The sequence below is a fragment of the Phlebotomus argentipes genome, unplaced genomic scaffold (assembly GCF_947086385.1).
Source record: "Phlebotomus argentipes unplaced genomic scaffold, Phlebotomus argentipes genome assembly scaffold_4, whole genome shotgun sequence".
Taxonomy (NCBI): Eukaryota; Metazoa; Arthropoda; class Insecta; order Diptera; family Psychodidae; genus Phlebotomus; species Phlebotomus argentipes.
Window position 1 is genome coordinate 5,692,469 of NW_026776174.1, and position 16,013 is coordinate 5,708,481.

Consider the following 16,013-nt stretch of genomic DNA (forward strand, 5'->3'; position numbering starts at 1 on the left):
ACACATGAATCATCAATAAACATCACTTTGTGGGACAATTACGTGCCAGATGGACATGATCTCTTGATGGGGGATTTTTTCTTTGCTCATTTCAAGAGCAAGAATTCTCAAATTTCTGCTTTTTCAGTCACTTCTACCAAAAATTCCACAAAGGAAGAGTTATTTTCCTAGCACGACAATGGACTCGGGTGAAAAAATGCACTCTTGTTTATCCATCATCGTGCATCTCACGCAGATACGGTAGCAGCAGCAACAATTACCATCTTTGTTTGTCGATCATAATGTTTAAGTTTATTATTAAATGGATTTCTGTTTGCTGAACATCTTAGCATTCTGCGGTGGAACTAATATTTAGTCCAGTGCTTGTAGTGTAAATTAAATGAAATTATATTTACCATCTTGGCTCCAACACTTCACCGAGATAAAATTCAACTCTTGCTTTTCCCTAAATGAAAAAAAAACCGAGCCACTGTTTTGAGGAAAACTCTCGCCTTCACTCTGTCTGGAGGAATATGACCTCGTTTCCTTTCTCTGCTGAGCATTTCAGCTCCAGACGGTCAATTGCGTGTGTGGCTTTGTTTGAAAGTCAAGGTGAAAGACTGGAAGAGAGATCAAATGCAGCTCATGTGACAAGGAAAATAAAAACCATCATCGAAAGACACAAGCTATTTGTCTTTGGGGAATCGATGAGATGGAAAAAGTGAATATTTTTATTCAATATTTAATGTTTGCTCACACGAAACACGCCCATCGCGGTCCACGAAGTGGCCTCACAAAAAAGGTGATGGAGTTCCAGTGAAAAACAAAGAGATACATTGTGTGAGTGCTGGAGCTATTATCCCGCTTTACTGCACGCCTCCACTTCCTCAAATCTGCGCCGAGGATCCTTCCTCACAGTCTCCAGGGAAGAGAGTGTGCTCGAGCAAACACGGCCTCTTGTGATGATCATCACAGTGCTGAAGATCAATGACGTCCGAATGTGAGGCAACAATTAAGTGTATTATTTTGTGAGTTGGCCCTTTTCATCTCTCAGCGCGGCTCTTCAAACAATTTTTACCGACACTGACGAGAACATTTCCGCCTCTTCATCGGGAAAGCGCAGAATAGAGCGGATATTAAGTGGCCTAAGAAAGTCAGGGAAATTTCACTGCTCTCTTCTTCGCTATTGTATTTCGGTAGAAATTCTTCAAGTGGCTGCCAAAGATGTAATTTTGCATAATTCTCTCTGAAATCCCTGCAAAGCAACCAAAATTGTAGAATCAACACAACCAACAATACAGTGATATTGCTTAAAAGCATGCATTTGAATAAATTTAATACCACAAATTCTATTAGTTAATCAATCAATCGGCCACACAGAAATACTTTATAAATTCTTATTAATAAAAGTGCGTAAAAAGCATCAAATAAAACCGTCACTTTGGAGATTTACGAAGAGAATAAACAGTGATTTTTTGCCTATGCGTAAAATGAGGCAAATGCCATAAATTGGACAGGAGAGAAACAATTCCAAGGCTGGAGTCTCTGGTCAGATAAATGTGACGCCAACACCGTCAGGAATGTCCGATTCCAAAGAACGTTACCTTCTTGCGAGGCGGAAGTCGATAATGGCCCGGCACTGAATCAATTGCGCTGCCCAAGAGTGTCATCGTCCACCAACTCACTCGTGTCTGCACGATATGGTTCCGTGGTGAGAGCAGCTCACATTCACTGTTCACTGCGATTGCGAGTGCACGGGTTTGGAACGAGTTGGAAAAATGTAACTTTACCAAATAAATTGAAGAAATAATATTTGACATGTTCCAGCATTTTTCCGTCTGTCGCCGAAATGATTGAACCTTCCGCTCCTATTTTGGGAGTGACAGAGAGACAATTTCAGCTTCACCCTTGAGTGACTGGCAAGACTAAGAAGAAGAACTATTTTTGGTGATGTTTCCCGGGGAACGCATTTCTCCAGAAGTGTTGGCACCATTTCGATCATTAAAATGGATTTGAGTGGCGGTTTGGATTTATGAACAAAGAGTGATCTTAATGCACTGCGATTCGAAGCTACTGAAAAGGCATTTTTGAAAGAATCATGAATAGAAAATCAACAAAGTTAAGAGTTTCTGGTTAATCAGTTTTTTTTTTAATATAGTTAAGCAACGCAATTGACCTACAAACCTCACTGTCTAGACTTGAAGATCTATCGACAACCGTTGAAATTAATTACGCTCGAAGGGCGAGTTATAATTATTAAAAAATGCGTGGGAGTATCAGTCCAGACGCAGTGATTCAGCCTTCCAACTTCCATAAATCCACTGAATATGCAATTATGAGACAGAGAATCATCCACCGTGACTGTAATGAGCGTTGGGGAATTTCGTCTGAGATTTTTCCTCTTTCACCTCGTTCAGAAAGGCGTTCTCTTGTGTCGTTTTGTGGCTGGTGAAAAAAAATGTACCACAATACAGAAAACAGTTTCGCTTCGATAGACAGTGAGAAAGAGGCTCGTTTTTCTTGTTGGGCGACACTTGTTTTTTGCCCAATAGAACCATGCAAGAATAATTCCTGCTGGCGACTCGAGCGTGTCCCTTTGGGCGTCTTAATAAAATAATCAATTCATCTTCAAATTAGAGACACCAATTTAGGCATTTGGGAAGGACCGAGAAATTATTATTCACGTCATTTTATCGGTTATTAAGGTGATTTTCTCGCCTCGAGGGGAACAAGGCATGTCTGTTTGCTCTCGCGGAACATGGAAAACCTCAAGATCGCGACAAAGTGCTGTTTCTCAGAATGTTCCTGGGAGGAAAAGCAGCAGCTGCACGTTTGGAAAAACATTGTCGGGATGAGCGGGAGGGATTTCGACATCACGACAAATATATACGGCCGAATCAGTTTGCCGACAAGAGAGATTTCGGCCTTGTTCACAAGGGGAATTGTTTGATAGTGTCCTGTGAGGACAGCTGTTCGCATGAGTGCACCTTTTGCGCACGTCCTGAATGCTTTAAAAGGCGCAGGCACGAGGGTGCATTCAAGACGAGGGGGAGTTTAAAAGCACCATCTCAAGACACATCTCGAGTCTCTTTAACGGTCTTTTAATTCATACCACAGCAATGGAGAATCTATTTTGGGACTTTCACGAGTAATGTTGCATTTCCTGCAGACGATTCGCCACTTTATCTCACGATCCACACTGTCATGATTCATTTGTCCCACGAAATCGTGTGTTTTTCGCCATTTTCATCACTTCTATTTCTGGCTCTTGTCGAGACAATCACATCCTGTCGTCACAAAGTTAGCATTTCCATCATTCATTAGAGCAGCGCAATTATGAATCGCATCTTGAATTCATTCATCTCATTATCTCTAGATTAGATACCATTTTATTAGACATCAACACACGTTTTTACTACCTTGCAAATAGATAAGGAATCAGTGCTAAATTTGTATGAAATCTATCAACCCACAGTTTAGCCACGCAGAAAATTGGTTTGTATTTTTGTATTTAATTGCGATAAATTTATCTATTTATGGTTATAACCATGATTTAAGGAACGTGAAAATCTTCAGAGCTTCAGAATCAGCTCATTTTTGAATCTTTCACACTGTATTTTGCGCTGAGTCATTCCATATGCAGACTTTTTCGAGTGTACCTCCCAGGAAATTCATCTTGAGTCGTTTGCTGCAATTTCTTGAGCCGGAGAGGCAAAAGGTGAGGCTCGACAGGTGGTTGGCAACTGCCTCAAAATCTTGGCGCGCAATTTTTTGCCTCATCCACTCTCGATTTTGCCTCAAGAAAAGTTTGAGCATCACGCAAGAATGGCGGGAAGAGGAAGAGTGCGCACAAATGCCATGTAAATGTGTTGAGCCATATATAGCTCAAAAAAGATGCACATTTACCTGAAGCCTCGGTGGCAAGGTGCAAATGCTGTTTTGGCGCGAAAACTCTATGTACTTGTTGGGATGAGAGACGTAGGGAGAAAATTTTGAGGCATTGTGTGACAAAGGGACTTGTCGATCGAGGGACGGAGGGATTTCTTTGGGATGTATTTGCGCAGAATGAGGGTGAGAAGTTACACAAATTACCTGTTGAGCCGCAGAAAAGGTGGATTAGGATTTGAGGAAATCCCATTTCGTAGAACAGTTTTGCTCAAGATCACTTTTCGGCAGTGTAATTACATGGATGGTAACGTCCAACAGATGTATTTCGGTGTATTGGCAGTTTCGCGGTCGATTTTCTCTGGGCGGATGGTAAATAAGGATGAGGATGGAGTCCATGTATGGCTCAAAGTATTGAGCCAGACGGTGGTTGTTACTGAGAAAAACATCTGCTCAAAAATTGAGACCGACTGCATCGTCCCAAATAATAAATATCACGCATTTCTGTGTGATTCTCTCTTTCGGCAGAATGCCTCAAAACGGGCTCAATATGCAGGACAAATGGCCGGGTTTCAGAGTTGGGATCGTAGTGGATATCATGTGAGAGTCCCTGGCGCAGGCAGATTGATCCTCAATCATGAGGGACACCCTCTCTGGATGGGTCGGTTTTTTATTGAGGCCATGCTCAAAATGTGCCAGGAGATGCACAGAACATGTGTGGGAGTCATAGAAATTTGAGGTACAATGGATGAATGGGAGAAATATAACTATTCTCCAGCTCAATTTTGCATAGTCGTGGGGTGTTTCTCCAAGAACCAGATGTCTTCGCAGGTAATTTATAGAGGAGACTTCTGCCATTTCTCGCCATGGTCAATAATAGATGCTCAAGTGTATCCGACAGCCGGCACGTTTCTTCCTCGAATTCACCTCAAGAAGCTCACATTTTTCGCGCCAAAAACTCCTGCGCACTCTTACAATCCTCGCAAGAAAAGTGCCCATACAGTGTCTTTTCTGCTGATTAGACTGAAAGAAAAATACCCCTCGAAATATGGATAAACAAGGCGTAATTCGATATGACGCACAAATGGCCATTTATCTTTCATCTCATGTCACAGACGCATCCATCTTTGAGCCTCGAAACTCAACACTAAACATTTTCCAACTCGATCATTTTATGCAACTTTTTTCCCTACCATCAAAACCCACATTTGATATTTGCTCAAGGTTTCTTTTTTTTTGCTTTCTAAACTCCTCAATATGTCACTTGGCACAATGGCATCTTTTTATCAGATATCGCGTCCAAAGTAAACAAAATTGCGAGGGGAGCAAAATCAACACGTGCATTCTAGAGACGCAGAAAGGCTCTCTTGAGACACTTTGACTCTCTGGAGAATTTGTGAAAAATTTTCCTAGAAAAAAAAATCACGTGATTTCCACGAAAGCTTCAGCGAATTCTACTAACTCGTCACTTTATTGAGAGCACTTCTGCGCACACGAAGAATGAGGAGTGAATTTTAAACATTTGTGTAGTAAATAGTTAGATGGCTGCTTTTTTCTCGTCCATGTGTATCTCCCATTAGAGCTTCTGAAGGTGATCTTTGGCATTTTGCGCAGAACGACGCTGTAAAAAGTCTTAGAGCGGAATTGGGTCAATTAGATACCACATTTTATTCACTCTGTATTTATAGACACATTGTGTGTTTAGGAATTCAGCGTTTTGATGACTATAAGTGAGAGAATGAATTGCTTTATAGACAGAATCTTTCCACAATTACGACGACAAATACACAATTAATGAAGATAAAGATTGTTAGAAAATGGCTGGAAAATGGGAAAAGTGTCTATGATTTTATATTACTGCTTTTACTGTGACTTAAGAGACCTCGAATTTCTCTCATGATATGAAATTTCTGTTTCTGGATTCTCTCTTGATTGCACAATTTTGATGTCTTTCTGATTTTTTAGGCAAAAAAAAACCATTTTTCATTTTCACAAAAAAATCTTTCCCTGTTGTCTTTATCAATTGATCAATTTTCGATCTTTTTCATGAATGTTTTAGACGCAATCGAGTAAAAACAGCAAATCTTCAATTTGGATTACAAATTCATGTGAAATTTATAAAGATCTATTCATTTAAAAGGTTTCCCATCCCAGAGATATTTCACGTGTGTGTTTGTGTGACCAACGCGACTCAATGCTCCACAATGAGCCGCGTTTGAGATAAAATATATTTCTTATTCTTTCGCCGCACCAACACTTCGACATGATATAATGAAGCATCGCACGCACACAGTGATTTTCTGGAAATCAGAGAATTATAATTCGGTGTTGATCCTCATTGAAGAGCACGAGAAGCAGTGAAACTCGGCGCAGTGTTGGTGAATACAGCCACAAGTCGGTCGCAATCGCGGCTGTGCGGCGCGAACCGAGGTCTGTACTTGGGACGTAAATTCATTCGCAGTGTGAAGCTCAGAGAGAAAGGAAGGTTTTCTCGCAGTGTCGGGAGTTGCTCAAGAGAGAGAGAGAGAGACAGTCTTTGGAGGTGTTTTCGTGGCGGCGCAATTAATGTGTGAAAAGTGTGGTAAATAGCGGAGAAAAGTCGAGAGATTTCCAAGCGACATTTTCAGTGGCTTCTGTAGTTTGTGTGCGGTGCAGTTTTTCCCAGAACGGAAGTTGATCTGTGGTGTACATTTAACGAGCTGACGTGCTGAAGTGAAAGTGTGCCGTGAGGAGGAATTTCAACAGAGACTGAAGGAAAATCTTGGCGTTTTTTGGGCCACACCTTAAATCCAACTGTACGATTGATCTCAAGAATAGTTTCGAGAGGCATCATGACTGTGAGCAAGATCCAAACGGCACAGCCGACAATTGTGCGGAGAAATCCGCACAACAGGAGTGATATCAGTGTCGCGGACACGAATCAAGTGCTGCAGCCGCGGTCCAGCACTCGACGTTGTCTCTTTGGCAAGGCGAAGCCCGGAGAAAATCTGAAAATAGCCAAGGAGCAGAGCCAGGCGATCTTCGAGCGGATCCGCACGGAGTACATTACTCGCATTGGATTTGACATTGGCACCGATCAACCGGTGCAGGAGAATTCTGAGACGCCCGGCACGACTGAGCGTCTGCAGGAGGACGCAGGACGCACTCAGGAGTGTCCTGGCGAAGTCAGGGATACAGTGACCAAGCAGGAGGACACGTGCAATGGTGGCAGTGCAAGAAATCCGCCAAACGCAGAGAAGAGTCACCGTGTGAAACCTTACGATCGAGCCACCAAGCAGACACACATCACAGGTAATTTCGCTGCGATTTAGCCACTAAAAAATTATACGCGATTGTCCAAAGAACAGTTGAATGACGACACTTTCTCTCCATTATGAATGCCCCTTTCGAATACATTTCCATAGAGTGGTGTAGTTACGTAACTCACTAATAGTGCGTCTCTCTCGCTTTTTTCTTCATTTGATGTCCGAAAGAAAAGCATTTCAGAGCTATAATATCACCAACCCTTGCAATCAACCCTCAAACCTGCCCGACAGACAATAAGAGACCCGTTAAACCTTTCCTTCAGCACTCAATGGGCACGTTTTTCACCCCCAACCGTGAGGAAGAGAATTTTCCCGCGGAAAAGCGGCGACGCTCGAAAAACGCGTTGCAGTGTCGCCTAAAAATAAATTCCCGCCATTTCTGCGACACACACCAAATAATCTGCAAAAATCTCACAAAACGTGAACCCGAGAAATCATTTGAAGTGTGTTTGTGTCGGCCTGTGGCCTGTTTGCTATCTCTCGACCATGTTTTTTGGCCAAAAATAAAATAAATCAAATCTGTGGTGCGGTTCGCGCCAAAAATTCCCTCCTGCAAAATCTGTGGCAGTATTGGTTGCTCTAGGCTGAATAGCAACGAGAAAAAAAACGTCTTTTCGCAACACTCATCAACTTCTCAAGATTTTTGGCAATGTGTTGAGGCGCAAACTCGTTTGTCGGCACATGGTGTTTGTCCATATGATGCATTTTGGGGGATTTTCACCCACTAAGACGCATTTTTGTGTCATCTGAGGTGATTCAGTTGATGCTCGACGAGGGGAATGATCACATGATGTGACGCAATTGGGGAAAAATAGATCAGAAGATGGCTTTGTGGGTTTTCCCGCCAAAACTCCCACGCTCGTCATGCCAAGGCAATGCAGTCTCCACGCTCACGTCTCGCGACTCTGAGGGAGTAAAAAAGATATTAACATTTTGCACCAGTCGCAATTGGCACGCGTTTCTTGATGCCATAGAGAGAGAGATAAGTTGCCACAAGGACACAGACTTCGCATCTCATGTATTTACATAAGAGTCTCATGGTGGTCTCTTTTCCGCGGCTTCGTCGCTGGGTGACGAATAGGATTTTGGCGCGAAATCCATGTGGATGCGTCACAGATTTGCCGTGATTAATCGACTGTCCATTGATGCACTCTTTTCAGTTCAGTTCGTTCCACTTGTTGAGATTTGGCCCCTTTATCAATATTCTCCCAAGGCTCAGTGATATGGAACGCGCATTCAATTGATCGTTGCGGATGCAATGTTGTTTTTTCCCTGCTGCCTTTTTTTTGCTGTAATAACCGAAAAATGAGTTGCTCTTCCTCCGCTCCCAGCCATGTTACATGAGAATTCAGTCATTTTCCGCAAGACTAGGCCCAAATGTTCCCATGGCTCGCGTAAATGATGCTAAATGGTCGTTTATCGTGCAAGAACAAAAGGCGTGTGATGCGCTAAAGAGACACAATTTGTCTCCAAAGTGAGGGCGAAATAGGATCTGTCTGGGATGATGGGAGGCATTATGAGGAATTGCATGTTAAATTCGATAAGGGCATGTGCTCTTTCGTGTTGAATTACTACGACAATGCAGTGACATATGGGAAGCGAGCCGAGTGTGGGCCGTTTTTAGGGACAGAGAGAACTCGATATCGCCGGACAGTGAAGTGAGGCTGAAGAGTTCCCAATTAACGCAAAGTTAAATATTGAATTTTTCATCAGCTCACAATTGTGACGATGGGAAAGCTTGTATACCACGTATCAGAACGACCTCAAAAGAAAGGGGGTAAAACGTGCTTTTTTCCGCTCAACAAAACGCTTAGATAAGAATGGCTGGGATTAAAAACGCTCGCGGAATAAACAAGTTGTAATTTTGCGCATTTACTGGCGTGTCGATTGCCCATGTGGGTGTCTGCGAATTGAGACACATTGCGATGATGAAAGGTTTCTTATCGCTCAATTTCGCATGATGGAAATCAATAAATTCGTCACTCGCGATGGAGCTGTGTCTCTTGGAACAAGCGCGAGCAATAAATATTTCAGCCAGAAATGCCAATTTGATCTAAACGACAATGTTGTGTGGAGTTGAAAAGCGACACGAACCATTTTGATTGAATTAATTCACAGAGTGTCTCTCGGCAGTCAAATCTGTCTCAATTGCTGGTTATCACAAGAAATCGGACAATCTTAATCAGTGACGATGAATGGGTCACAATTCATTTAAATTGCCTCCTCACGAGCGCGCTTTGGGGCAATTTTAGCGGGTTCAACACTGGAAAAATCGCGAAACCACAGAAAATGTGAAGAAGGTTAAGAGAGAAATGTTACACCATTTTCACAGCAAGCCCTCGCCGTTTCTGGCCATCGCACAATTTTGCACACTTCCTCAATGAACACACAGAAGGTTAACCGTCGAGTTGAGATGGCCACAAGATAAGAGACTCGGAGAATCTCTTCGCTGCCTTTCATTTGCGATCTGGAGAGTCGCAACTCTGTCTCGGCAGCGCGTTTGTGAGTGATGTCACGCGTTCCTGGCTCTCTGTCCACAGCACAATTAGTCACTTGTTGGCGAAGTTATGGGTGAAAAGTTAACGGTATTCTCGCGTCTTAGAGACCGTTGGTGCGCGCGAGAGGGAAAATCACAGACGAGAGGAAATGCTTGATGAGGTTCTATGGAGAGCTCTTGAGCGACATCCTTCTCAATTTGGTTAATAAAGTGCATTGACAGTGTGCATGGTTGGAAATAAGGATAATTTTTATGATTATGGTTCTCATTGAGTGCAGACATGGAGGTTTCGATTTATGTCTGCCAGTTGTTTTGTTCATAAAAATGTTCCCACCGACGGGTTTCCCAATTTTTTTTACGATTCTCGTGCATCTCGAGGGATTTTTAATGTTTTTCCAATATCCAACTCTTGTCTGAGTTGAAATTTTCAGTGAGATGCTGGCAATATACACTGCAAGACACTAAAAGTTATGATTTTACGAGAAAGAGACACAGAAAGAGCATTTTTGGCTCTTTTATAGCCGCTCAGCGTCGATCTGTGTTTTTCCCATACTGGCAGCGAGATTTCCTTCAACAATTCCCTATTTAGCGATAACCCCGCTAACTCTGACCCTACTTTCGCCGAGGGGACCTTTACTCCCATCTGCGTTGCCGGGGAAATTAATAAAAAAAAGAGTGCGCGCTCAATGGCGACATTGCCCTCCTAATTGAAATACTGCGTGCTACATTTTTGGATGATTCGAGGTGAATCATCGCGATTTGTGCTCGCTATTCCATGACAAAGGCTGACAAAAAATTGCAATAAAATGTTCGAGTGCGATTGACAATGGTGCAAACGAAATTTTGACCCGCATTTGGTCATAAAAGGAGTTGCAATAAAACACTCTTTTCCCCGTTCTATTGTCAGACGGCTGAGAAGAATTTTCATGGGATTCCTCTCGTGAAAGTTCAACTGAAAAGTGGGTCAAATCTCGGGAGTGTTTTGAACGCAAATCATGCGTGAAATATGCTAAAAATGTCAACATGAATGGCTTCGATGAGAGCTGTTTTGCCTCCTTATCAAAATCAACAGAGCGCGCGTTATGAAAGAAAACAGCAGTTGTAGAAAAATCCCAAAATATCAGCACTCACGATATCACAAAGGTAACAAACTCTCGTTTATTTTTAGCAAAAGAGTGATTTGTTAACGTATTTGCGATTGGGATTGAGGCGAGAAATAATATTGGTAGTGTTCTTTTTTTTCATACATAAGCACACCATATGAACTGTTTCTTATTTGCATAAGGCCATGAATCGGCGCGAGTGTGTCTCAAATGACTGATTGTAAGTGCATGTGGCGTTATCGCGGTGCAGCGATAGCGCGATGGGGATTTTGAGCGCAGAAATCGGTGAATTGATTCATTGACTTGGCAAGTTGATGGCTTGAGGAACACCTAAGCAAATAAAATGACCTCAATGTCCTTGTCATGGGCCATTGTTTGCACGATGCAAAAACAACTTTGCGCGCTCCTCGGATGAATGAGAACAATGCTAAGAGTTGTACAAATCCACTAAATTGGAACACACTGTGGCGTGGCAAAAAACCACAACTGTTGACACTCTTCCGGTGATCTAATGGCATGTTTTTGTCCACTCTTGTCTTTGCAGATTTCATGCGAGAAGTGAAAAAGCCGAGAGCCAGCATAGAGTCCAAGGAGAAGCACTAGAAGAGACATCATCCCGTGTGAGTTTATCCTCGAGGGCTTCGTGCAACACTTTAATCACTTTTCACAACGCGAAAATCTATTCTTTTGTCGAAGAGGAGATAAATCAGCAACAACTCATTTGACTATTTGAGAGCAAAAGAGAGAAGAATACAAGTGGAGATAGTGTAATTTATTAATTCTTTTTATAAATGTAATGATCTCAAATATTTAAAAACTAGTAAAGAGAAAGATTTTAATTTATCGTATTTTGAGTGTAGTTGTTAGGAATTATTTAATTTTGCTTGATGAAAAAGTACATAATATATGGAAAAGAAGAGAGAGAGAGATATATTCTAAGGACACTCACAGAAGCTGAGAAATTCAGGAAGAAATACCAGAAAACATTTCGGTTCTCAATTCTAATTTCAATCAATCTTCTTGACGGAGGTTTTCGAAGGGTTGAGGAAGTTTTCCGCTGAGAAGAGAATAAACATTATATTTGTAATAGGGACCAAAATTGGCGATCCTCACTCTTCAGCCTCTGTCTTTACAGCATCACATTTTGAAATTAATAATTTTACCGCAAGTCCAAATTTTCATCCTTGTCCCCGTTTTGCCCAGTGAAAATTATCTCATAAAATGAAGAAAGAAGACAACACAGCGAAAAACCCTTCTCAATTGCAATGTGATATCGAAAGGTGACAAAAGTGTTTAAGTTAGAAATTCCACCTCAATCGTTTTCGTGTCATCACATCCAAAATTCCAGTTCAATTGATATTTACTAATGGAGGAGCTCAGCGAAAGGAGTAAAGCATAGCTCTAAGGCTCCCATTATGAGTGGGCATTGATTAATTAAGAGAACAAGAATTGTATAAATAATGTAACAAATGTGAGAATTTCCCACCGTGGTCACCCAAGAACTTCAAATTGAACTGCCTTTTTTTCTCCAACGTGTTGTTTGACCCTCTTTTTTCATACATTAAAAAAAAACATAAAAATCAATTTATTGGATTAATTTCTTAAGCGACTCTTTGAACAGTACAAAATTCTCGTAAAAAATTTTTTGATTGCATTTTTTTACCCTCTTATTGAGATAATCAAAATATTTTTTAAATCCTTCGAATTGTGATATCGACTTTTTCTCTAGCGCCGATTGTCAACTGAATCAAAACTGGATTTTCTTGCAATTTTCACTCCCTCAAGAACTCTCCCTATAATTTTGTGTGTTTGCAAACGCAGTTCATTTCCCCGCAAACAAGTTTAGGTCACACTCCCAACATTGAAATATGTAAAATAGATTTTTTTTTGTATTTATTATCACAGCGTATTTGTGTGAATTTTTGCATTATAATATTTTCAATTAGAATTGTGCGAAAAAGTGCCTTTTCCACAGACACACACACACACTGACATGAAAATTCAATTTCATACTGTATAGAAAGCAAGGAGAGATATAAAATGGAAAAATGTGTATCTCCCAAGTATTTGTAAATAATGTTTATAGCGAAGAGATGCCCAGGAAATATGCATAAAATCTCTTCCTTTTGGTATTTAAGATTGTCATACAAATTTTCGTATAGGATAACAGGAAAGATTTCAATGATTATGGACTCCAAATGTTCGCAGTCCATACTAAAATAATATACTTGAATGAACAATAAAACGTTGCTACAGAAAAAAATACCCATCTTTTTGGTGTGTCTCCTCGAGGGTTTCTGGCATTCTCAAGAACCTTTGTGTCTTATTCCAAATGACTTACCTCATCGCTCAATTATTTTCACCTTTTTTTTCACCCGCACCACTGCGAAGAAGCTTGTCGTGAGGTGGAGGAAGAAAATGAGATTTTACGTTAGACACCGTAGCCAAGTGATTGTCATTTGGACGCTGTCTCGGTTCTTCTGCTTGTTTACACAGAACATCCAACAAGAGACTGATTCGTTCGATCAACAAATCACTGGAGAATTGAGAGTCATGCTCATGAAGTGAATCGCTCAACCTCCGGGGGCGCAGGATATTGCATTATTAATATTGGGCGAGAAGATAAATGAGGAATTGACACAAACATTCGGTGGAAGCATAAACAAGTTGGTGGGCAAAAAAAGCCTGAGCAAACACAGAAGAGGCGGAGGACTGAAGATGAGCACAACGGCGAAGGACATCCCATTTTTAGCAGTGTAGAATTTTGCGCGCCAAAAAGCGCGCGCGCGCTGTATTTCGCAATTTTCCTCAAAATTTCCATCCAGCGCGTCACTCGAATGGCGTGGCCAAAGAAGAGAGCTGAAAAGAGTGTGTCAGATGGCCAGAAAAAGAGCTTCAAGTCAAAACAAAAGGACCCAACTTGGAGGCAGCGTCTCTCCACCCGAACAACTCGCGATACAAGAAGTGGAGAGGAAAACTGGTTCTCTACAAACGACTCCATCCATCTCTCGCCCGAGAGTGGATCTTGGAGATTGTAGCGTGGTTTGGCGTGGTGGATTCTCAACCAGGGGCGCGCAACTGCTCTCCTTCAGTGACCGACTTGCGCCATTGCGAGTAGAGAGAAATCCCGCGACAGGTGATGATAACAATGCCGGCAGAATGGGAGCCAATATCAGGTAATATAATATCTGCTATGTTTACACTCGCAGAATGACTATTTGCTTATCTATCCACAGTATTTTTATTAGCATGCTAGACCTTGTAGATCTCTCTTATAGCACGTGTTGTGTATTTGTGAATTATTCAAAAAACAAAGCTTTTTGCAACAATTTCTTTACAGTCTTTATAGCTTTGCCGGTTTATGTTTATAAGTTTACAAGTTCAAGGTTTATGAAGCACAGATTTTAGAATTTAGGACTTGATAAAATCATTGACGTGTAGCTTAAGATTGTTTTACGATCTTATTTGTTGACAGGAAACTTAACGATGCCGATCTCTTAAGATAATTTTCTGTTACATGATAACTTCGAATTGAACGATTTATTTTGTTGGAAGTCTTTTGAGAAAAATCATTCACGAATTTCTTGGCAACAATCTTGCCAAATAAGCACAACTGGCGTGATTTGAATGTCCACCCCCATTTGGAGCAGTTGTCATCCCTCTGCTGTGTGACTCCGCTTCTTTCTGCTCTTGTGCTGCCTCATCCAACGCCAATCGAGAGAAAAACACTCGGTTTCTTGCTGGGAGATGGTCAAAGAAGAGGCAAGCCAAGGTATATAACTGGAAATTGACAGTTTTTTTGTACGATTCTCAATTCTTTTTTCTCCTATCATGGTATTCTGTGCCTTTTTTTCTCTCCTTCTCCTTCTGCGCCCATCCTATATATAAATTTTCTTATTGCCTTCTTTGTATTCCTCTTCCATATACACTAAACCCATTGGAAGTTGCTGGTGTATCTGCGTTGTTTTGCTCTCTTGCCTTGTCTCCTGGCCCCACCGACGCCCTGACGCACCCTTGATCGTTTTGGATTTTGAACACGTGCACTTTTCGACGACGAAGGAGAGTTTTTAGCAGCGCAAGATTGCTTTTTTATTGCCACCTCTCGGGGGTATTGGGGAATTATAATGCGCGATCAGGGGCGTTTTGTTATTATTACAATTTATTCTTGCCTCTCTGTGACTCCTTCGCCACGCTCTGCGCATCCACCCCGAAACGGTTTGGGGCCCAGAACTACTGGGCAAGAGTGGCGGGCATGGGCAGAAGGGACAAACACCTCGATCAGCGATCGCAAAGAGATAATTACCACCGGGCATCGAGCAATCTTCTGCCATCCGCGGCCGCGGAGGTGACTTTCCTCCAGTTGTTACCCGTGTTGTTGTTTGTCTCTCCACTCTTTATCACCTTCCACCAATCGTGATGCCCTCGCGTCCCGCCGCGGGCAGAGCCCACTCTTGGCAGAGCACAATATTTGTGGATACACAGCAAAAGTGATACACAATATTGGTTTGTGCTCGAAGCCACTCTCTTCTTTGCCCAGAGTATCGTAAACAGTAGCAGAGATTTTTGGGGATTTTCTACCATCCATTGACTTGTTTATGTTCCATAAAACCTCTCTCCTTCGATTCTTCTTTAATCAAACACCATCGATAAACACTGGCCTGAACCCCTTATTTATTCTATCGCGTCACACACTGTATGAATTTTTAATTAAGCCCCTCTGATCGCCAAGGCTCTCAGCAGGAGATGGTTTAGGCTGAGGCCCAAATCAGGGTCGGATGGCTCAAATTTTCCTCACTCGCCAGAGCAAAAGTGATTTACAAGCGGCAAGACAGACGCGCAATTCCAGGGCGAGCGACAGAATAGGAAATCTAATCATGAGATGTGGGATTATAATTTTTGTGTGGCGAGCATAGATATGCTCAGTTTCTCGTTCGCATAGAAAGCCACACAGCTCAATAGAAATTCTCTGTGTGGTTCAACGTTCTCGGCCAACGAACTTGTTGTGTGCCACGATGAATACTCAAAGAAACAGTCCTACAGCGAGCAACAGGGATTTTTCACTATCTCACTCTCTCGATCATAGAGGATTGGGTTCAATCAGAACTATGGGGAAACCTGTTTAATCCATCACTCCAAGACGCTGTGGCCAAATTTCAGGGCAGATAATCACTCCAGGAAGAGTGACAGACACATGAAAAGTGCTATTGAAGGCCCCTTTTTAGCAGCGGATGAAGCCAGTCCTGT

The 16,013-nt window shown here is 41.9% G+C and overlaps 1 protein-coding gene across 1 annotated transcript; it reads left to right on the top strand.

Moving 5' to 3' along the window:
- The first annotated feature begins 6,243 nt into the window (after positions 1-6,243).
- Positions 6,244-13,022, top strand: LOC132258371 (uncharacterized). The gene is made up of 2 exons (XM_059755679.1): positions 6,244-7,155; positions 11,314-13,022. The coding sequence occupies exons 1-2, from the start codon at positions 6,696-6,698 to the stop codon at positions 11,370-11,372; spliced, it is 519 nt and encodes a 172-aa protein (XP_059611662.1). The 5' UTR covers positions 6,244-6,695; the 3' UTR covers positions 11,373-13,022.
- The last annotated feature ends 2,991 nt before the right edge of the window (positions 13,023-16,013 follow it).